General features: G+C 37.9%; 1 protein-coding gene across 5 annotated transcripts in view; it reads left to right on the top strand.

Annotated features, from left to right (window-relative positions):
* The window catches only part of LOC113393169 (twitchin), a 103,117-nt gene that overhangs the window by 48,816 nt on the left and 30,236 nt on the right, over positions 1-24,065 (top strand). For all 5 annotated transcript variants that reach the window (XM_064219158.1, XM_026629919.2, XM_064219160.1 and 2 more), the window contains 43 exons: positions 739-935; positions 1,430-1,571; positions 1,906-2,054; positions 2,279-2,436; positions 2,965-3,106; positions 3,615-3,754; positions 4,518-4,752; positions 5,544-5,750; positions 6,073-6,236; positions 7,551-7,686; positions 8,198-8,322; positions 8,665-8,821; positions 9,327-9,524; positions 9,831-10,090; positions 10,354-10,504; positions 10,637-10,918; positions 11,324-11,464; positions 12,247-12,405; positions 12,680-12,818; positions 13,258-13,421; positions 13,509-13,822; positions 14,385-14,652; positions 14,936-15,096; positions 15,434-15,575; positions 15,770-15,878; positions 16,085-16,289; positions 16,505-16,772; positions 16,869-17,029; positions 17,234-17,378; positions 17,828-17,980; positions 18,335-18,463; positions 18,778-18,968; positions 19,365-19,479; positions 19,701-19,896; positions 20,212-20,430; positions 20,649-20,850; positions 20,993-21,137; positions 21,444-21,575; positions 21,844-22,057; positions 22,362-22,515; positions 22,751-22,987; positions 23,313-23,527; positions 23,767-23,986. In XM_064219158.1, coding sequence (XP_064075228.1) covers positions 739-935; positions 1,430-1,571; positions 1,906-2,054; positions 2,279-2,436; positions 2,965-3,106; positions 3,615-3,754; positions 4,518-4,752; positions 5,544-5,750; positions 6,073-6,236; positions 7,551-7,686; positions 8,198-8,322; positions 8,665-8,821; positions 9,327-9,524; positions 9,831-10,090; positions 10,354-10,504; positions 10,637-10,918; positions 11,324-11,464; positions 12,247-12,405; positions 12,680-12,818; positions 13,258-13,421; positions 13,509-13,822; positions 14,385-14,652; positions 14,936-15,096; positions 15,434-15,575; positions 15,770-15,878; positions 16,085-16,289; positions 16,505-16,772; positions 16,869-17,029; positions 17,234-17,378; positions 17,828-17,980; positions 18,335-18,463; positions 18,778-18,968; positions 19,365-19,479; positions 19,701-19,896; positions 20,212-20,430; positions 20,649-20,850; positions 20,993-21,137; positions 21,444-21,575; positions 21,844-22,057; positions 22,362-22,515; positions 22,751-22,987; positions 23,313-23,527; positions 23,767-23,986 — 7,741 coding nt within the window. The remainder of the gene's footprint in view (positions 1-738; positions 936-1,429; positions 1,572-1,905; positions 2,055-2,278; positions 2,437-2,964; positions 3,107-3,614; positions 3,755-4,517; positions 4,753-5,543; positions 5,751-6,072; positions 6,237-7,550; positions 7,687-8,197; positions 8,323-8,664; positions 8,822-9,326; positions 9,525-9,830; positions 10,091-10,353; positions 10,505-10,636; positions 10,919-11,323; positions 11,465-12,246; positions 12,406-12,679; positions 12,819-13,257; positions 13,422-13,508; positions 13,823-14,384; positions 14,653-14,935; positions 15,097-15,433; positions 15,576-15,769; positions 15,879-16,084; positions 16,290-16,504; positions 16,773-16,868; positions 17,030-17,233; positions 17,379-17,827; positions 17,981-18,334; positions 18,464-18,777; positions 18,969-19,364; positions 19,480-19,700; positions 19,897-20,211; positions 20,431-20,648; positions 20,851-20,992; positions 21,138-21,443; positions 21,576-21,843; positions 22,058-22,361; positions 22,516-22,750; positions 22,988-23,312; positions 23,528-23,766; positions 23,987-24,065) is intronic.

The following is a 24,065-nucleotide window of genomic DNA, read 5'->3' as shown; positions in this document are numbered from 1 at the left end:
ATCGATTTTCGAGCTCTTTATATCATTCATGTAAATTTTACAGAGGAGTGCCTAAAGGAAATATTATTATTATATTGGATACGCATTACAATTATATTAAGGCGTTGACATTGTTTTTATTAAAATTGCATTAATTCATTTTTTACTGGAAAGAACTTTTAAAATATATATAAAAAGTTATCCTACATCCTATACACCATTTCCTCTTCTCTAAAATTAAAATTAGAGGTAATAAAAATATATCGAATTAAATACATTTAAAATTTAATTTCGTATAGTAACCATTTTTTTTTTATTCGCATTGGAATATTAAGTAAAATAATACTAAGAGAATATTCGTTTATTGTATTTTATGCCGAATATTTAATACCTATACCACTTTCGCATAAAAAATCAGTGCGTGACAAGATGTCTGTGTTGAATGGACTTTTCTCACTCACTTGACACTTTTGTCCTCAAATACAGGGCACAGAAAGTATGAGGTTTTGGCGCGGTAAATTTATCGTTAACTGATTAATAAATTGATAAACATTACACAAAGTACATATTTATTAATAACAAAGTACATACTGCAAATGACGAGGTATCTGCCAACTGAGCCTATTTTTTCCTATCTCTCGAATCAATGTATATAGTGAATCACTTATAATTATAAAAGTAATTATTATTGTGTATTGCTCAGCTATTACATAATATATCAAAAACATAAAATAAAATCATTGAAATTGATTTCTCCAGGTCATGGCGCGAGAATATAAAACTGGTAAATACAGAGCGCATCAAGATCGAGAACGTGGACTACCACACAGATTTCACTATCGTGAACGCGGTGCGTCGCGACACTGGCAAATACACTCTCAGAGCCGAGAACTGCAATGGTTTCGATGAGGAGACCGTTGAACTTACTGTTCTCAGCAAGCCTACTGCTCCAAAGGGTGAGTTCATAATTTATTAGCGGCTTTAAAGCGCTACATCAATATGAAGATATCAATCGTAAAATGAACACATGACACACTTGACACATGAAAACTAGATTGTGATGATTTAACAGTGAAGCACAAAATAAAATAAATATTTTACTAACTAAAATACTAGATGTAAACAATATATATTTCAGTATACTATTCTAACATCGACGATCTCCGTGGTCGAGTAGTGTGTACCTCGATTTTCATGGGTACGCCACTCCGAGGACCCGGGTTCGATTCCCGGCCGAGTTGATGTAGAAAAAGTTTATTAGTTTTCTATGTTGTCTTGGGTCTAGGTATTTGTGGTACCGTCGTTACTTCTGATTTTCCATAACACAAATGATTTAGCTACTTACATTGGGATCAGAGTAATGTATGTGATGTTGTCCAATGTTTATTAACATTAGTCATATCCCAAACTATATAAAAGTATATTTTAAAGCAATGTCATTTGTTTTCAGGACCATTGGTAGTGACAGATGTCCATGCAGAGGGCTGCAAAGTTAAATGGGAGAAGCCGGAGGACGATGGTGGCTCTCCCGTTAAGGAATACGAGCTTGAGAAGATGGACGTGGCTACTGGCAAATGGGTCCGTGTGGGCAGGTGAGAATTTGAAACTAGATAATAATTAAATCAACAGGTAGAAAGTGGCACGAGAATTTTTGTTTGGTCTTGTATTACAATGTAAACTTATGGCCCATTGGCTAGAACATGTGAATTATATCCGAAGGTTGTGGGTTTAAGTTATAGGTGAGGAAGGAAAATACCAAATGTTTATCCACCAACGCGTCATAGAGCAACGTAGTACCGTAGCTTTAAACATTATTCTGAAGATTAGGTCTTTGCCCAGCTGTGCGAACTACTGACTTAACTTAACTGACTTACTTTGCGTTTTTCCATTTTTCAATCAAAATAATTAATATTTCCGGTTATTCAGAGTTGCCGGTGACAAAAAGCCATTGGAAATGGAGGTGACCGGATTGGAACCTGGTCATCAGTACAAATTCAGGGTGACGGCGGTCAATGACGAGGGTGACTCTGAACCCTTGGAGACAGAGAAGGCGGTTCTCGCTAAGAATCCGTTTGGTGAGTTTTTTCTAATTTCCAAAAATTAAAACTAGCAATATAGCTGATTTATTTATATAATTTATTATTAGAATTTGGTCTTGAACCAAGCCCTTTAAGGTGGGTTCCAATTTATCAGTTAGTCCACAGCCTTAATTCAATTATCGGTATTGCTATACTGCGGATAGAAGGGCCAGCGCAGCGAATTAGTGAGTCAGTATAATAACAAAATTCTCCATGTCCAGACGTCGCCGATAAGCCCGGAAACGTCGAGGTCGCAGACCATGACAATCAAAGCGCGGAGATCAAATGGGAGCCTCCAAAGTCCGACGGTGGAGCACCCATACAGAAGTACATCATCCAGAAGAGACCAAAGGGTGGTGACTGGGAGAACGCTGCTGAGGTAATATTCAGATTCTTGGACGTTTCAATAATTATTCTATCTTACTAATGTGTGTGAAGTTTGGGTGGATGGATGCTCGGAACATTTGGCATAGAGGTACTTTATAGTCTGGAATAGCACATAGATTAGTTTTTGTCCCTATCTGCAAACCAGGAATTAGTAATTAATAAATTTTCCATAACGGTTGTATATATGCAATGTCCTGTCTTGTTATTTCTTATGGCAGTGTTTTATAACAGAAAAAAATTGACGGTTACTAGTGGATGTAAATACAATAGTCTTGTTAATTTTTTTATTCTGTACTGATATTATTATATAAATGTATAATAACTTATATATTAGTCAGCAATATCTATGTCTCCATCAGTAATATTACTATACCAAAATTAAGAATATAAAATATATCGACAATAAAGCCAGGTTAGAGACTTTTATATTGGCATTTTTATCACAGAAAGTATATAAGTATAAAATAATATCTTATATTTAGTTTTTCTTAATGTATATTTAATGTTAATTATAATCCAGGTACCCGGAACAGCGACGTCCGGAAAGATAGAAGGCCTGCCTGAAGGCAGTGAATACGAGTTCCGCGTGATCGCCGTCAACAAGGCCGGTCCATCTGAGGCCTCTGAGCCCACAAAGATGACCACGATCAGACACAAAGCCTGTGAGTTTTCAGTATATTATTTATTGCATGAAATTTTATATAAAGTAAATGAACCAGTGTATCTTAGACACATATGAATTCATTCGATTTTAATGACATAAGCTGTAATTAAAATGCTGAAGAAGGGTAACTTTTGAATTTCTTGTCGGTCATTTTTGGTAGAGTCTACTTTCCGAACTGGTTGAAGTTTTACATTAAATTCAACATTGTAACGACGATTCAAAAGTGTTTTGCCTTATGAGCGTACTTGAATAAAGAATATTTTGATTTTGGACCTTGGAGAAATTTTACATGAATATGTAATTTCTTCCATGAACAAGTTGAATTTATTGCAATTAATACTGTACTAAAGTTACTTAATATGAATTTGGTAGTTAGTTCGGCTGCAACTATAAGCTATAGCAGACATTTCACTATCTGATGTTTGGGGACCGGTGTGCTAATTTTCTTCTCTACTGTAAAATATCTAAAAAGAAAACACATTTTATACAAGAAAACTTTCCTTCAGTGAAACCCCGTATCGACCGTACCAACCTCAAGGCGCTCGCCGTGAGAGCCGGCAAGTCGATCTTCTTCGATGTGAACGTTCGCGGTGAACCTGCGCCGAAGGTGCAATGGTTCCAGAAATGGAAGAACGAAGAGAAGGAGGTAAATTATAGAAAAAACTAATAAACTGTTTCATTGATATTGATATTGAGATTGACGACCTCCGTGGTCGAGTAGTGTGTACACCGGTTTTCATGGGTACGCCACTCCGAGGTCTCGGGTTCGATTCCCGGCCGAGTCGCCATAGAAAAAGTTCATTAGTTTTCTATGTTGCCTTGGGTCTGGGTGTATGTGGTACCGTCGTTACTTCTGATTTTCCATAACACAAGTGCTTTAGCTACTTACATTGGGATCAGAGTGATGTATGTGATGTTGTCCAATTTGTATTTATGTATTTATTGATATTACAAATTACGAAACAAAAAAAAAAGTATAGTTTATGATTTTAAATGTATAACGTCATTCAGAAAGACTAGCATTTGAGATACAGGCGCGGACTTTCAGGCACTTGTACACATTGAATTAAACACACGTAATTATTATATATAAAAAAATAACGAACTGTTTGAGATTAGTACCCAAACACAAAAGATATAGTACGTACATATTCCGGTGTCCGGTAAAGGTATTTTTACCAGTAAAAGTTTATAGTTATTGCATCACGCCACTGCACTGCAGATTGGTGAATATACATGTGATAGATTTCATTATGAATCGCGGCGTTTCCTTCAACGCCAGAGACTAGATAGGTTTAAACCAAAATTGGCGCTCCTTTATATTTGAAATTTGACCTTCAGCTATAAGCTCTTATAAAACGCTTCCCGTTTCATACAAGTATAGATAACAAATTACAAATCTCTCCCAGGTAACCGAAAATGTAATCAACGTGGACTATAACACAAAACTGGACATCAAAGAAGCTGTTCGGGCCATGACCGGTACTTACCGCATCTTGGCCACCAACGAGCACGGCAAAGACGAGGCGGAAGTTGAGATCACCGTCCTCTCAGCTCCGGGCAAGCCCGGCGGTCCATTGAAGGTTGCCGATGTCACCAAGAATGGATGCAAATTGGCCTGGAAGAAGCCAGAAGACGATGGTGGTAAGTGCACTATTAAAATATTTTAGTTTAATTAATAAATTTAAATAATATATCTTAATGATATTATATGCCTTAAGGTCAATTAATACTCTATTTGACTGGTTTTTAAAATCCGTTTTATATTATTTAGTAGAGGTTAAGGAACCCAGTAAAAGTTGTTTTTTTTATAATTCTAGTATATATTTGCTGAAAAATATTAAATTAAAAATTCAATATTTAAATAGCGCGCGAAAACGCTACTTTGACAAAATGGCGCTGCAATGGGGTCGGTGACGTCACTTTCCTGTATTGTAATCTGTGGCACATATAATCCACATACAGTATGCAAACGAGGTTAACATGCAAGTGACGTCATCATAAGCCCGACCAATCAGGAGCGTTTTGTGTCACATGACAAACGTTTAAAAAATGCATTTTTATTTATGGATTTATGAATTAATGAATTATTATTTTTAACTTTTGTTAATAAATAACCATTTTTAAACTCATAATATATACTGATTACAATAATTGACACTTTATTTTTCGCATTGTTAAACAGCCTATTATGTACTTGTATCGCTCCTCTTAATGTGTTGTTGTTATTGCAGACAGTCGTAAACTTATTAGAAATATCTAATATATATTAAAAATGTGCAGGTACATTGATATAAAAAGATAAATATAAAATTAATGATACGCCAAAGGCACAGACAACACACCTGTCACCAGACAATAAAAATATGTATATACATATATATTACAAAATAATCATTCTTGATAATTAGGAAGTATATTTACAACATTTTCAGGCAAACCTGTAACCGGCTATGTGGTTGAGAAACTCAACAAGGCAACCGGCCGCTGGGTGCCAGTTGGTAAAACCGATGACACTGAAATGGAGATCAAGGGTCTGCAAGAAGGAGAGGAGTACGAGTTCAGAGTCAAAGCTCTGAACGATGAGGGAGAGTCTGAACCATTGAAGACCGACCACTCGATCATTGCTAAGAATCCTTTCGGTAAGTTGATTTAAACCATATAATATTCGGCTAAATCAGTCACCTCTGCTGATAAAGAGAATGTCATAGTTCTAAAATGCTGCTCGACTGTCTATTGGCTGTACAAGGGGTATAATTCATTGAAAACATATTTCCTAATGAGTTTTCTCACTTAATAACAAAGCAAAAGATAATTGTGGCAATAGTGCTAGCCCAGATTTGAACTCATGAACTAAGCTTGTTTTGTTCTATTCTACATTGGACCGTTTCAGCTTAGTTTGACTTTTTTTTATATTATGTTCATTATTTGTTGCTTGAGTTTTACTGATGATATCCTTCTCAGATATTCCCGGCAAGCCGTCCGTCCCCACTTTGGAGGATTGGGACGTGGACCACGTGGACCTCAAATGGGAGGCGCCCAAGAACAACGGTGGAGCACCCATTACTGGTTACATCATCGAGAAGAAAGAGAAGTACGGGCACTGGCAGGAGGCGCTTGTTACTACGGTAGGTTTAGAAATAAGTATATTACGACACAAGTTAGATGTAGCATCGGCAAATTTCGTAAAACCGATCACATCCGAATTAAGTACGCCTTCAAAATCATCAATATTTGTTAATTTTGCTATGTCATATAACCAAATATTTTCGTCAAATTGACGCGTAGTTTTACATGAACTTGATAGCAAAATAAATGGTCACATAATTAAATCTTTTGAAATGAAATTTATTTATTTTTAACTGACTTAAAAAGTAGGATAATTTAGATTTGATTTGAAGGATAGAAGACCAAGTAAATACGATACGGCTTTTACGATAAAACACCTGATATTATAAAAATCCTAAACCTAAAACGCCTATGTCTTCTTCAGAAGAAAGATCTATTATTTTACATTTTTTTTAATTTAAAACCTAGTTCATGTAATATTTCTCCGCAGTTTCTCGACTGTCATTGAAAATGTTTAATATTGTTAACAAATATTTTGTCACAGGCTACCTTTTTTCGGTGACATGAAAGCCATACATCTTTCTTCTAATGACTTAATAATCAAAACCATCTTAATTTGCTCGACGTTCTTAATTTTTTCTGAGCAAAAAGTTAAAAAAAGTTAATTAAAACTTGTATGAGAAGAACCATGACTTGAACTAGTGAATTGTCCTTGAAAACAGCGCTTATATGCGTAAATAACTAAATACTTTTGATAGTGATCTTCCCCAAAATATATATATTTATACTCTGTCTCTCTCGTCTCATAAATTGATAAATGAAGAAAAATTATTTCATGCTATTATAAGGCCTACCTAGTTTCAATAATATTAAAAAAAAAAAAAAAAAATAATATTCCCTTTACCATTAAATTGTCACGCAGTGTACGGAATGATTCACTCGCGTGCATTCCCTTCGCTGTCTCGGGTTGAACTGAAGCGGGAATCTATAGCGTCGAATAGAGTCGAATACCGCGATAGGGAGCTATATCTATTGGTTGTGTAAGTCGGCAACAATGGGTTTTATTGAATTTGCCGATGCTACATCTAACTTGTGTCTTACTATACCATATATAATGAGAAATTTAGAGTTATAATACCAGGTCGTAATGAAGGACACATCTCAGTAGCTTCTCATTTTCATATCTTGTATTTAATTCAACGGACAACGTCATACTCTTCAATTACAAATATAATCTTGTTGAATAACATGATCTTTATATTTATTTATCAGTAAATTATTGTAAAAATATATGTAGTATACCATACAAAATATAGTGTACCATATGTTAAGTTGTTTAGGTATTTGAGTATGTTTTTTTTTTCTGTACGCAGACGCCAGAATGCAAGGCTCGTGTTCCCGATCTGAAGGAGGGCAACACGTACCAGTTCCGCGTGCGAGCCGTCAACAAGGCGGGGCCCGGGGAGCCCGGGGAACCCACGCAACCACATGTCGCTAAGGCCAGATTCCGTGAGTCGATATCTTTTGCTATGACTGATGCCACGATAATAGTTAACAGGCAAGACGTAGAACAAGGAGATCAGACCTACCATCAGAGGTCGTCACAAATTGAGCGACAGATTTTATTTTATTTTAAAACTATTGCTCACTTGGGATAACCACTACCCTGCTAGTGTATGAACTAGTGATAAAAACTTTTAGAATTACGAGAGTGTTTATTGAAGACATTTTTTAAAATCATCCGATATTGTACTAGCAAACAGTACTCAGCATTGTTGTATTTTGGTTTGATAGGTGAATGAGCCAGTGTAACTAAAGCCACAAGGGCCATAATATCTTAGTACCCGAGGTTGGTGTTGTAAGGAATGGTTAATATTTCTTACGGCCCCAATTTCTATGGGCGATGGTGACCGCTTACCATTGAGATGTCCATTAAACCGTTTGACAACTCCTTTATTTATAAAAAAGGGATCATTTGTTTTTACTTAATTATGAAGTCGTATTTCATTTTGTTCTCCAGTGAAACCTCACATAAACCGCGACAAGATGGTGGCTGTACGTGTGCGTGCTGGTACTACTATCAAGTTAGACGTGGACATTAAGGGTGAACCTCCACCGACCAAGACATGGACCTTCGCTAACAAGGTACTGTACATAACCTAAAAAAAAATTGCTGCAACTTAACTTATATAATACAAGAGTGTACACATCAATAGTTTAAATTTAAAGCAGGTGAAACTACGAAATGCTGTAGTTTAAGTTTAGTAGTATCTGCCTCTGTTTTGTAAACTAATAAAACATTCTGTATTAAATTAAATATTAGAGCTGTTGAGCTGAGAGCCGTTGTAAGATTTTCATAAAATAGATTTTATTTGGTTTTGATTGATTGTACACGTGCCATTAAAGGTTTTAATGTTATTTAAAATACAGTCCCAAATTATAACCAGTGATATTATAATAATAATAATGATTGAAAACATTGTCAAGGTCGTCGAGAACGGACCTGGAATCAAACTCGAGAACGAGGACTACAACACGAAGCTTCAGATCTTCGAATCATCGTGGAAGAACTCCGGTATTTACACGCTCAAAGCTGAAAACGATTCAGGAGTCGATGAGGCTACGGTGGAGATCACTGTGCTTGGTGAGTGTTATACACATTTAGTTCTGCATTAGTCCTAAAAAATGAAATATCATTTTAGAATATCTTGTCTTCAGTGTAAGGTTTGTAACTTAGTCAACCAGCTTAAGCTAAGCGGTTAAGGTAATTTTAAATCGGAGAGTTACATTAGTTAAATTAATTACAAATCTATACTTACATACTAATATTATAAATTTAAAAATAACCCTGTCTGTCTGTTGCTCTTTCACTACCAAACCGATGAACTGAATTTTTATGTGCAACACCTGACCATCAACCCCTACCAAGCGAAGCCGCGGGCAAACTATATTACAAATGGACTTCCATATTTTATTTTTCTATCAGACAGCTTTATTTATGACAGAGTAAGAGAGTATTGAGATCCTCGATATGAGATGTCTTGAAAAAATTATTCGTTAATCATTAGTATTTTTCTACGTATAAATCTATTATTTCAGTTTCCTACAGTCTATACAATATACTTAACTCCACATCCACCCATTCGCAGACAAGCCAGGCAAGCCCGAGGGACCCCTGGAGGTGTCGGACGTGCACGCCGACCACGTGAAGCTGTCGTGGAACAAGCCCAAGCACACGGGCGGCCTGCCGCTCAGCGCCTACGTGGTGGAGAAGATGGACACCGTGACCGGCAAGTGGAGCCCGGCCGGCACCATCGACCCCGACGTCACCGAGGCCACGGTTACCGGTTAGTTCTTGGAAATTTGTACAATCTATTCTTCTATACTAATGTTGTAAATGCGAAAATAACGCTGAACCGATTTAGATTAAAGCCGTAGATTCATTTAGTTTACATATAAATCAACATAATTTACATAAACTTATATGATGATAAATGTGTTTTTAATTAATTATTAAACATAATTTTTTGAATTTGAAGATTATTTTTTAAAAAGAAAGACTTTAATATTTATCATAATAATAAAATATCATATCGTATCTTTTCTAATCTAAAAAATTTAATATTAAAAATGCAACATTTAAATTTCCACAGGCCTTGAAGCCGGTCACACATACCAGTTCAGGGTCAAGGCCTTGAACGAGGAGGGAGAATCTGAACCACTTGAGACTGACCATGGCATCCTCGCCAAGAACCCCTACGATGTACCAGCGCCACCTGGCCTGCCGGACATCGTGGACTGGGACGAAAAGTCGGTCAAACTTAAATGGGAGCCTCCGATTAGAGATAATGGAGCGCCAATTACAGGATATATCATCGAAGTTATGGACAGAGATAGAGGAGAATTCGTCAAGGTTAGTTTAAAGCTTTAGAACTAAAAGTTAATTTAACTGTAATCATCGAATTTTTATTAAGATAAAAAAAAACTTGTGTCTCCAACATGTCTCCAATGTCTACGTGATGATAGGTGATCACCCAAAAATCAACAGGATTTGCCACATTAACTTTTGTTTACCAAAACATGATTTTATAGACGAATTATTATTGGATGGTAGAAAAAGTGTGTATAATGTTTTGCCGTGTGTGTCAATAACAAAATGTATTGTTACTATTTCAGGCCGCTGAAGTTCACGGCAACGTATGTCAAGGAACAGTACCAAAGCTTGAAGAAGGCAATCAATACCAGTTCCGTGTGCGAGCGCTCAACAAAGCGGGTCAGTCCGAACCTTCGGAGAACACCCCCTGGCACACAGCTAAGCCACGGTTCTGTAAGTATATTTCTTTTACTAGAAATTATATCATATTTGATGATTTTTTAAATTAACTATAAAATTCTTAGTTTACGTATTAATGTTACGAAAAAATTTGATTTCATAAGTATCAATTATTTTATTTTACAGTGAAACCAAGGATCGATCGCACAAATCTCAACCCGATCAACGTCAAGGCTGGTCTGCCAGTGTCCCTTGACATTAAGGTCTTCGGAGAACCACCGGCAACTGTCACCTGGCACTTCCAGGGCCAGGAGCTGTCGAACAGGGAGAATCTTGAGATCATCAACGTTGATTATAACACGAAATTCTTGATGACCAAGAGTAAGAGAGCGAATAGCGGCAAATATATCATCAAAGCCAAGAACGAAGTTGGTGAAGATGAGGCAGAAGTTGAGATTACTGTACTTGGTAAGTTTTTGATAAATAAATAGCATCGGATTTTAAATCGGTTATCTTTTAAACGAGAGTGATTTAAGAGGAAGAATTATATTATAAAAAATGCATACCATAGTAGAGAAAACCCGAGAATTTCATCTTTCCTAGTAGGAAAAAACAAATATTTTCCTTTTTTTGTTTCTCAATCTAAAAGGTGTATGTAATGTCATATTATACCCATGTAAAAAGGCGTGCAAGTGCATCTGATAAATATTACTTTGATATAGTAGAGTTAAATAGGCTCACCCCCTCACAAACCGTTGGCATACGTAGAGGCTGTTAGCGATAGGCAGACCCTAATTACCCTAAATTAATGAATTATAAATGATGAAGGAATCCCTTAGAATGTCCATTAGTTAACACATTTTATTTCCTCAGGAAAGCCAACCAAACCGCAGGGACCATTGGAAGTGGCAGATGTCACAAAGAATGGCTGTACTCTGTCATGGAAGAAACCAGAAGACGACGGCGGATCGCCCATCGAATATTACGAGATTGAAAAACTTGATCCGCTTACTGGTGAGTTTTTTCTTTAATATATATTCTTAGAAAACTTATTTTATTTAACATAACTTTTTGTCGTTGATCTGACGTTTGATTATGTCAAGTGTATGTGAAGATTTCAGAATTATTTTTCAAAAATAAATTAATTCTGACCTATGATTATTATAAATATTAATCATATTAAAATTTCACATAGCCATTATAATCTTAAAAAGAAAGAACGCAGTCAATAAAACATGAGATTATATCCGAAAGTTACGGGTTCATATAAAATTCAAATAAAATTATCATGATCGGTGGTGAAGGATAGAAGGAAAATCATGAGGAATAATTTTGCCACATCAATATATTGATCGCAGTGAAGTATTGTGGAATAACATTTTTATTCCAGGCTGGCAAATGTGTCACCTGATGGTAAATGGTCACCACTGTCCATAACGATTGGTACTATAAGAAATGTTAATCGTTCCTCACATCACCAATACGCCACCAACCACTCAAACCAACCATAGGAACTAAGATTTTATGTCCATCATGCCTGTAGTTACACTGGTTTCCTTAAACTCCATACCCTCACATAACAATACAAAGTATTGCTGTTCGGCGGTAGAATATATGAAGAGTGGGTGAATGTACCCAGAGGGGCTTGCAGGGGATAAATTTAAGTGTAGTAGGGTAAGCTCTACCACAATTAAATTTATAATTATAAATCATCTTTAAATGAATAAAAAGACTTTATCACAGGAGGGGTTGACGTTCTGTAACCGAAACAATAATGTATATAAAATCGTTTCCAGGACAATGGATACCGTGCGGAACAGCCAAGGACACGAAGGCTAACGTTACCGGCTTGCAAGAAGGCAAGCCTTACAAGTTCCGCGTGAAGGCCGTTAACAAGGAGGGCGAATCTGAGGAATTGGAGACCGAGAAACCGATCATCGCTAAGAATCCATTCGGTGAGTAGTTAAATTACCTCATAGACGAAACTAGGAATAACAACGTTCAAATAGATACTTGATTAAGCTTCATTGAAGTTAATTATCAAGTAGTTAGTTAGTAAATATAAAAAAATCTTTCTATAGGTGCATTATATTAAATATTAGGGAATTTATTTTTCTCAAACATTTCAGTTTCCCGAAATTTTAAAATTCTTCTTACGAATTTATCTTAATTTTTTAAATTAAATGAGTAACTTTTGATAATCTATATCACAAAATAACATTTATCCAGATGAGCCCGGTAAGCCCGGTCGTCCAGAACCACGTAACTGGGACAAGGACTTCGTGGAGTTGGAATGGAGCGCTCCCAAAGACGACGGTGGTGCTCCTATCACTGGATACATCGTACAGAAGAGAGAGAAGGGAGGAAGGTAATAGAAATATTTATTTTACTATTATTAGTAGAAATTTGGGTAGGTATTACTGAAAGTCCTCGTGTTTAATGTATATATGTGTTTTGGATATAATTTTCATATAATTATTAAACGGCAATGGATCAGCTTGATGAAATAACATTTAAACCTTCTTGATCTTCTTATCTTAAGAACGATGAGGTCTTTAGCTAGAAGTAGGTCGTTTATGGACTGTTGTGGTTTTTTTTATTTTATGATTGCACGGGATGAAATCTTGAAATCTTGAATAGGGATAAGGATTTATTAAGAATATAACATAATTACTCTCATGGCTTGAGGTTCTGCAGTAGTTCAAGTGACACGAAACATACACAATCGGTATTATTAGTATGTGCCAGAACCCGTACCAGTTCCCATTAACCCAAGACGACAGAATTAATGGCGTTCCTCCGCGCAGGTCGTGGTCCGACTGCTTGCGCACGTCGGGCGAGCGGCCCACGGGCCGCGTCACGGACGTGGAGGAGGGCCACGAGTACCAGTTCCGCGTCATCGCGCTCAACAAGGCGGGGCAGTCCGAGCCCTCCGAGCCCAGCAAGTCTGTCACTGCCAAGCCTAGATTCTGTGAGTTTTATTAATATATAAACATTTTGTCCACAACTGTGTTATATAATCTGAAGTCAAAAACTGATTTTCTTCTATTTATCTCAGTGGCACCCAAAATCGATCGCAAATTCCTCCAAAGCCGCAAGGTTAAGGTTGGTCAAGTGCTCAAACTGGAGGCGGACGTCAAGGGCGAACCGGAACCTACCATCACCTGGACCTTCAAGGACCAAACTCTCAAGAGCACCGAGAGGCTGAAGATCGAGAATGCGGACTACCACACATCTTTCGTGCTGCAAAAGGTGACAAGGGAAGATGGTGGAAAGTACGTGGTGACGGCGAAGAACGAAACTGGCACTGATACTGTTGAGATTGACATCTCAGTGGTCAGTAAGCCCGCTAAGCCTAAAGGACCTTTGAAGGTTTGTATTGTATTATATTTTTAGTATTGAAACTAGCATTGTCGTAAAATTTGCAATAGCGTATGTTTTTTTATTTTGGTTCACATTTATCCGATATGAGTCGCACGTCAACTATTGTAACGCTGCTACTCAATTTCATGAACAATGCGTGAAGGCATGGCATCAGAAAAAGTAAAGCTTATACTTTTTCTAATACCATGCCTTCATAAGCTCATCTTTTATACATATTATGGCAGACGTCGTCTAGCCTGTTTTGTGACCAATAGTCATGGCGATAAGTTGAACACCATATACCTTCTCCATAAAAAAATACATTTATGGGTCAAGTTTCAAGGTTAATCAATTCAATCGGACACTATTAATACATATACAAAAGACCGTAGACAGAGAAAATTACTCACATTGATTTTCTTGAAATCGTAATTGGGTATGACATATTAATATTAATTCTCAATTAAATGTTTCGTTATTGACGTCTTTGTAACTTTGTAAATTTTTATTTTATGTGTTACTATTTTAATATAAGTAACAAACAAGTATTATTTTTTTTTTACCGAATTAGGTATCAGACGTTGTAGCAGATGGTTGCAAACTTAAATGGGAGCCACCAGAAGACGACGGTGGTGAACCAGTGGAGAGCTACGTCGTTGAACGTATGGACACTGACTCTGGTCGCTGGGTGCCGGTCTGCACCACTAAGACTCCAGAGGCTGATGTCACTGGCCTCAATGAGGGCAAGGACTACATGTTCAGAGTGAAGGCTGTGAACCCCGAGGGTGAGAGCGAGCCGCTAGTCACGGAAACCGCCACCACAGCCAAAAATCCTTATGGTGAGTTTTTTTGGAAATTAATTCAAGTTTGTTTACCTTATATTTTTCATTACATACATATTTAATAAAAGAGGATTTTAACTTATACTGACAGAAGTTTGGTAAATTTATACGTAGAAGATACGCTAATTACTCATTTAAGATTATAATAAAGAAAACACCTTCGATTGGCTTAATAGCCGACTGCTGCTATATATGATACAATAATAAAGGCATATTCTTTATACGATATGAGTCAATAATTTACATCAATGACTTCGATGCTTGACGTTTTTACCAACAGGCGAACCAGACCCACCGGGCAAGCCCGAGTTCAAGGACTGGAGTGCCGATCACGTGGACCTCAAGTGGGAGAAGCCGCCCAGCGATGGTGGAGCACCCATCACCGCCTACATCGTGGAGAGGAAGGACAGAGACACTGGCAAATGGGTCAAGGCCGCTGAGGTGAGATACAATCTGCATTATATCTATAATATATAAGATGGCCGAGAAGGGTCAGTTGCTAGAGCACATTACTCTTAAACGAAGATTCAAAACCGGGGAAGCTCCATTTTGTTTATAATTCATCAAATCGAGCAAATCACGAGATCAGGTACTTTTATTAAAGCAGCGTGGTGGCATAAACTCCAAACATTCTTCTGAAGAAGAGACCTTCGTCCATGAGAATGACACTTATGTAAAGTCAGATATTATCGCCTTCGTTCTGAAGTTATACAAAATGTTCTTATATATAGCAAGTAAATATGAGCGTTTATTGTATGAATTCTTAATATCCCTCTAGGTTCCTGGCACAAAGACGGAAGCTCGTATCCCCGATCTAATCGAGGGTAAAACGTACCAATTCCGTGTGAAGGCAGTGAACAAAGCCGGTCCGGGTAAACCTTCCGCGGCCTCCGAGAGCCTCCTCGCTAAAGACAGATTTGGTAAGTTAAGACTTTTATAAACCGAGCGATAAAAATAATTCGTAAACTAAAGTATTAAGGGTACAGCCTACCTACAGCTACCCTACAGTTCTATAGCTTGCCTTGAGCTATAGAAGGTACATAGCCTTTGAATACATATGTTTTTTATGTTTTTTAAATAGCCGGTATTTTAAAATCCTTATGTTATATAACAGCACCACCGAAGATCGACCGCACAAATATGCGTGACCTGACACTGAAGGCCGGACAGATCATCAGGCTGGACGTCAAGGTCACCGGTGAACCTCCACCGACCAAGACCTGGTGAGATATTGTATTCAATTAAAAACGAAAAAATACAATAATCGTCCCCACTCTTAACACAAGCTTTATACTCAATTTAAAAACTTAGAATGTGGTTTAAATTTATATATAATATATAGTATAAACAACTTTGTTACAAAATATTAACATACAAAGTTATAGAAATAAAAAGGCTAGATACTAATTATTCATCTGAATACTCTCAGGTTCCACAACAAGGAGCGTCTGTCCACTCGTGATGACCTCACCGTAGATGTAGAGGACTACAGGACGAAGCTCTCGGTGCTGGTCGCCACGCGCAAGCACAGTGGCACCTACGTACTGAAGGCGGAGAACAGCAGCGGCAAGGACGAGGCCAGCATACAGGTGTTCGTGCTGGACGTACCCGCCAAGCCGGAGGGACCACTCAAGGTAATCTGGACCTTATGCACAGCATGTATAGTTTAATTTACTTTAATAGAATAAAATCAGCGTTATTTTTGTAAATTATTTCATTCAGTAGTTTTGTAAGATTTGGAATAAATGCGAAATATTCTTTATTGTTTTATTTATTTGGTAATGAATAAAATCATAGGAAAAATGAATGCTCTTGAAGCTTATAACTTATCAAAATAATCAACTTCCAGATATCCGACGTTCACAAAGAGGGTTGCACTTTGAAGTGGAACGCTCCACTGGACGACGGCGGCGCTCCTATCGACCACTACTTGGTAGAGAAGCTGGACGCCGAAACCGGCAGATGGATGCCAGCTATGAAGACCAAGGATCCAAAGGCCGAGATAGAAAACCTGGTGCCTGGACACGAGTACAAGTTCAGGGTGTCCGCTGTTAACAACGAGGGCGTGTCCGAGCCACTTGAGGGCGAACAGTCCATCATTGCTAAGAATCCATTCGGTGCGTACTTCTTTTATTTAAAAAGAAATTACACTTCCAATATGTGTCCGTAATTGGGTCAATAATTAACTGATTAAAATATGTTTCAATCAACAGATGAACCCGGCAAACCTGGCACACCAGAGGTGCTGGACTGGGACAAGGACCATGTGGACCTCAAGTGGAGCAAGCCCATTAAAGATGGCGGCGCTCCCATCACTGGATACATCATTGAGAAGAGAGAGGTCGGATCGACTAAATGGGCGAAGGCTTGCGAGGTACGTAAAAAGTATATGGAGAGTTCTCCTCTTCTCATGAGGTATCTTCTCACGAGAAGAGGAGGCCTTAGGTTTTTCAAGCTTATACCACTGCAATAGTTTATTTGATTCGTGGTTAATTGGTTCATTGAATCAATCCAAATAAATTGCTGAATTATATAATAAAACATCTTAAATAATCACGAAACATCTATTCCACGAAAGGTCGGTCCAAATGACAACGAAAAGGCTACAGTTCCTAACCTGGACGAGGGTACGGAGTACGAGTTCCGCGTGAAGGCGATCAACGAGGCCGGACCCGGGGAGCCCAGTGACGCCAGCAAGTCCGTCACATGCAAACCAAGGAGGCGTAAGTGACGACCAATAATTATGTTTACTGCTATAACAGGATGATCGAGAGTGATAAATGATCTCGTCGGTATCGTCTTCTTCCCATCGATCGAATACATATGTGTATTGTCAATTTTTATTATTATAAATTCAATCCAACTCAACTAGTCGTATACAAGGTCATTGACATGCAGTATTTTTTTTAAAGAAGTTTAATTCTGTTTGTTTTATGTCCGCTTTGTTTACTTTTGATGTAAATAAAAAAAATAGTATAAATACCATCTGTCTCACACGGATTAAGTTGATGGTATACTTGAGAATTTACTAAGTAAATAATTAGGACCACTTTTCTAATAATATGATTATCTCAGATTTCAATGTATGTCTGTATGCTATTTGCTTTTTCTCTGTATGTTAATGTACACGAAAATGTGTCTGTACGGTACCGTTCACTAATGCCGTCCGCAGTGGCTCCCAAGATCGACCGGCGCAACCTGCGCGCGATCCACGTGCGCGAGGGCGAGCCCATCGCGCTCGACGTCAAGGTGTCGGGCGAGCCCGCGCCGGACGTCACGTGGACGCTCAACGGCAAGACCGTCAGCAGCGGGAACGGACTCAAATGTAAGTTGACGTTTTCATTTCCAAAAGTACACCATCTCGATTGTGGGTAAAAAGGAAAAGAAATGACTATCTGTCCTTTACTCAATTTGTTTGTCTGAAAGACTTCCTTAAAAATGAATAATTATCAAAGTAACGAATTATACTACATTTTAATTCTTAATAGACACCACATGTACCTCGGTACAAAACCGGGGTACATACAAAATGTTTTGTTGTCGACGGTATTTTGAAATAATAAAGCGTATGCACGATTTTAATAAATAAAAAGTTGTATTTTAAAAATATCGATCGTCTATCTTTATATCTTAAAATATTCTCGATTATGTATAAAATTAACAATATAATAACTTTTAGTGGTGAACGTGCCTTACCTGAGCAAGTACCAGCACTCAAGCCCGCGTCGCAAGGATTCGGGCACATACAAGATACAAGCCGTCAACAAGTACGGGCAGGACACGGCGGAGCTCGAGATCACCGTCACTTGTAAGTTTTATTGAATTTAACAAAAAAGTTATTGTTGTAGCCTTATTACATCAGCTATCTGCCAGTGAAAGTCCCGTCAAAATCTGTCCAGCCGTTCCAGAGACAAGCCGGAACAAACAGACAGACAGACCGACAAAAATTGAAAAAAATGTTATTTTGGTATATGTATCGTGTATACCTACATACATATGCTTTTAGTAAAAAACGGTTATGTTAATATTACAAACAGACACTCCAATTTTATTATATTTATGTATAGATAGAAGATTATATTATAAATTATGTTTTAAAATACCACTTTAATCAATTTCCAGCGAAACCCGACAAACCCGAAGGACCACTGGAAGTGTCTGACATACACAAAGATGGCTGCACGCTGAAATGGAAGCGGCCCAAGGATGATGGTGGAGAACCCATCGAGAGTTACGTGGTCGAGAAATACGACCCAGAGACCGGGGCCTGGATGCCCGTCGGAAAGACCCTCGGCAACGTGCCTGAGATGGAGGTCAGGATATGCTCTCGTTTTATTTTTATGTTTCTAAACAATTGTTCAATAACTTAAATTAAAAAAGTATTTCTATTTAACACGGCAATCATCTTTTACTTACTCACTCTAACTCTACTTCAACGTCATTAATTCAAAATACAAAAAGTCTTTTATTGTTATTCAGCTATTATTTTTAGTTTACATTTTGAAACACGACTCAAAAATTCCATATTTATAATTGTAATTTATTAAATCTGTGTGAGTTTTAATCGATGCGAACACCATGTTTGTTGCATGGGTTCGAAAATCAAGTTTTTTATAATGGTCAAAGATTTTTATTACTGGTACATCTCACACCTATGGCGCGAAACAGATGTATTTGTATATTCATATATATAAATGTGACACTATCAGGTCGACGGTTTGATCCCCGGTCACGAGTACAAGTTCCGCGTGAAGGCGGTCAACAAGGAGGGCGAGTCGGAGCCGCTCGAGACCTTCGGTTCCATCGTCGCTAAAGATCCCTTCAGTGAGTAAATTTAATAATCTAATTTACGCCATTTTATAATCTAATAGTATTAAAAGTAACTTTTTAACTACCCACCTCTGTAAAAAGGGCTGTCAGCGTAGCCAAGTCGTTCCTCTGCAGAATAGTGAATAATACGTGTGGCAGAATTTGCCAGAACTTCAGTTTGCTGCAATTTGAAACGGAAACTATTATATGACTACAATGCTACTGTAACTCCCCAGCCGTTCCGGACGCGCCGTCCACGCCGGTGCCGGACGACTGGTCGGCCACGCACTGCGACCTCAAGTGGGAGGCGCCCGCGAGCGACGGCGGCTCGCCCGTCATCGGCTACATCGTGGAGCGCAAGGACAAGTACAGCCCGCTGTGGGAGAAGGCGGTCGAGACGCACTCGCCCACCCCCGCGGCCACCGTCAACGGGTACTTATTATTGCCTGTGTAATTTATTTCCTGGTAAAGAGAAAATACTCAATTTTGAGCCGCTTCGTGCCTGTAGAATCTAAATTCCAAGCCGGTATTTTTTCTAAATGAACGATTCCAAAGTGCTCGTTGATTATGTGAATAAAGTATGTTTGGATTTGATTTCATTTGTGACATATATCATTTCAAACTGGTAAATAAACACATTAAATGAAATATATAATGACAGAATGTTTAATAATGGATGTTTTTACCTTTTTATTAATTCCTAATTATTGTATTTGAACCTTTTCTACTTGTCCTTATTTTTTACAGCTTAATCGAAGGAAACGAATACCAGTTCCGTGTGATCGCCGTCAACAAGGCTGGCCAGAGCAAACCCTCGGATGCCAGCAAGACCTTTATTGCCAAGCCAAGGTTCCTTGCACCGAAGATCGACAGGAGACACCTTCGGGATGTTACTCTATCTGCTGGTTCGACATTGAAGCTGGAGGCTGCCATTACTGGAGAGCCAGCGCCAGCTGTTGAATGGAGGTTTGTACAGTTTTAAATTTATAAAACATATACTTACTTCGCTTAACTGATAGACAATTTCCTTTAATGTATCGATTTTATTATTAAAGCAGAATATTTTTACTCAATATTTTTGGTTTCAGTTGCAATAACAACTATAAGTTATTTAATTTTTCTTAATAATAGTTGAATATTTCTAATGCGACACGAATAATCTTTAATATACTTTAAACCACCAGATACCAGAACATGCCGCTCAGATCATCCAAGGCGGTCACAATCGACAGTCCAGAATATTTCACCAAACTGGTCGTGAGACCAGTGCGGCGAGACGATACTGGAGAGTACACCGTCACCGCTGTCAACTCGAGTGGCAAGGACACCGTCACCATCAATGTGTTGGTCACCGACAAGCCCAACATGCCTGAGGGACCATTACAGGTAAATGATTGCTATGAGGTATTTCTTATTTATTTTTGGTAAGATAGTCATAATCATGTCTTTCAAAAAAAGAAAAAATTATGATAATTATTTGTTATTAAATAACATAAATAAATCATAATGACGTCAATCGTTCCGTCAGATTTCGGACGTCCACAAAGACGGTTGCACGCTTAAATGGAAGCGGCCGAAAGACGACGGTGGAGCGCCCATCGAGTACTACCAAGTGGACAAACTGGATACAGAAACTGGCTGCTGGGTGCCCTGCGCCAGATCTGAAGAACCTCGTGAGTTTATTTTCATGTCTACATGATTGAAATTTCTTGATTTGAATGCTAACAGAGTATTATACTTCTGCTAATACAATCTGAATGAATGAGCTTAATTCATTTGGGGCATTGCTACTATTATTTTAAAACAAAACAAAACAAAAAAAAAACATGATTCTGACGAACTATATTTTCAAATAGTCTTTCTTTTACTTGCTTTTATTTGCTTTTACTTTTAAGGAGTTAACCTTAAATGAAACTCCAAAATGTAAAAATAATTGCCATTACCAAATATTACGTATTAACATCGAAATTATTTTTCAGGCTGTGAAGTAACAGGCTTGACGCCTGGAAAGGAATACAAGTTCCGCGTATCCGCTGTCAATTCGGAGGGAGAATCTGAACCTCTCGTTTCGGAGGAGAAGATCGTTGCTAAGAATCCCTACGACGAGCCTGGTATGTATTAACATCTACTAGTGGTAGAAATTTTTGCAAACCCATTTGGGTAAATTGTAGTAGTCAAACATCGATGTTATATTTGAGTGTAGTTACGTAGTGTGGGATAACGTCTTAGATCATAGATTGGCGCTAAACCTAAGATTTTTTGAATATTATTGTCTGGTAAAGATTTTCTGTTACGATTTTATTGAATGCTCCTTTTCGACCAGCTTATCCATAATCAACCACCATGAGTAATATAATGGAATGCATTCTCGTATCCCAGGTGCGCCAGGAACACCATCAGTTACGGACTGGGACAAGGACCACGTGGACCTCAAGTGGGCCCCGCCTCAAGAAGATGGTGGTGCTCCCATCGAGGGCTACATCATCGAGAAGAAGGACAAGTTCGGCAACTGGGAGAAGGCACTCGAAGTTCCGGCTGATAAGACCACTTGCACAGTTCCTGACTTGATCGAAGGACAGACTTATGAGTTCCGGTAAGATTGTGTTGTATTTGTCTACTATTTTTAAACAAACTATGGCTATTGGGTAGATTTGATAGGTTTGCTAAAGTTATAAATAAGCTCCAAAACAATAAAATAAGATTTCTCCTTAGATATTGATTACCTTTTATAGTGAAAGCGCCTTTTCAGTATCTCTTATAACAATAACTGGTATTTGCGCCCGAGTATAATAACCAAGGGCCCATGTCAAATTAAGGAACCTGCATATACCTTTATTTTCAACGTTGTTCTTACTACTAATACTTACCAAGTATTTACCATGTGAATATATTTCCAGCGTCCGCGCAGTGAACAAGGCGGGTCCGGGCGTGCCGAGCGACAGCACTCATCCGATAGTCGCTAAGCCCAGGAACTTGGCGCCGAAGATTGACAGAACTAACCTTATCGATATCAAGATCAAAGTCGGACAGAAGTTCGGTTTTGATGTCAAGGTATAACTTTATTGATGACATCTGATTGACTGATAGATATTTTCCAGCGGTTTATGTAATACAGTTATTTTGAATGTCGGAATTAATAATCATTATAAAAACTTTGTTTGTTTTGATCTATAAAATAGTAATAATGTTTTCCAAGTTATCGATACTCAAAATTAGATGGATAAGTTTTTAACGATTTTCTATGTTCAAATGTCTAACTGATAATACTCATCACCACCATCAACAGGTTACCGGTGAACCTATGCCGGAAACGAAATGGTACCTCGGTAAGAGGGAGGTGAAGTCTGGTGGTGAAATGAAAGTCCAGCACTCGGATTACAACACCAAGTTGCAATGCAAGGCGGCCACACGATCCGACAGTGGACGTTACACCATCACCGCTGAGAACTGCAACGGCAAGGACGTAGCTGAGGTGGAGGTCATCGTGCTGAGCGTGCCCAGCCCTCCGGGTGGACCTCTCAAGGTAACTATATAGACTATAGTTTGAGTAATTTACAAATCTCTAAGATCACATTAAAGATACAATTGTTTATAACGATAATTTATTTATTATCAATAGCTTGATATATACTTAACGCTTACTGTGTTAGCAATGTATTCCGTTCTCAAGTTAATTCAACTTTATCTCTTTATTTTATATAGTTTAAAAGTTTAATTTACTAACTGTGGAACATTGTGCAATTTCAATCATTTTTAAAAAAAAAACTTAGTATATTTAAGGTGATCTATAAATAATATTGTATATTTTATTATGACCTTATTAATGATATAAATTATAATATTTTCAGGTATCCGATGTTCACGCAAACGGTGCTAAATTATCCTGGAACCCACCAGCTGACGATGGTGGTCAACCAATCGAGAAATACGTCGTGGAGCGTATGGACGAAGCCACGGGCAGATGGGTAAATGCCGGAGAGACCGACGGACCCGTGACCAACCTCGAGGTGGATGGACTACAGCCTGGCCACAAGTACAAGTTTAGGGTGCGGGCAGTTAACAGGTCAGTTTTATTTCATATATATTTTCTTACCAATAGAAACACAAATATACTTGCATTTATAATATCAGTTTGGTTAGATAATGAGAAAAGTTTTTTAGACAATCTTAGCCATGTAATAATATTCTTTTGGTCATTTTGGCTATGTTTGTACAATATATATATTGTTCGGGAAAACTTTTAATATTTTAATTGTTGCTCTTACTTACTACTAAACTTTCCTTCTCTCTTTTTCATACCAGACAAGGAAAGTCTGAACCTCTCACTACACCTCATGCCACGGAGGCTAAGAATCCGTTCGACGTTGCCGGAAAGCCTGGTACGCCTAAGATCAAAGACTTTGACCGAGATTTCGTGGAGTTGGAATGGACCAGACCAACTACAGACGGTGGAGCACCAATCACTGGTTATGTTATTGAAAAGAAGGATAGATTCGCACCGGATTGGGAGGAATGTGCACAGGTAAGAAATTTACATTTAGAAAATATTTTGTAGAATTTAATTAGAAAAAAAAAGTTGACCAATTAAATGACTACATAAA

Source organism: Vanessa tameamea, chromosome 26 (genome assembly GCF_037043105.1).
Source record: "Vanessa tameamea isolate UH-Manoa-2023 chromosome 26, ilVanTame1 primary haplotype, whole genome shotgun sequence".
NCBI classification, from domain to species: domain Eukaryota; kingdom Metazoa; phylum Arthropoda; class Insecta; order Lepidoptera; family Nymphalidae; genus Vanessa; species Vanessa tameamea.
The sequence above is the reverse complement of the archived record's forward strand: the minus strand, read 5'-3'. Positions and strand labels throughout refer to the sequence as shown.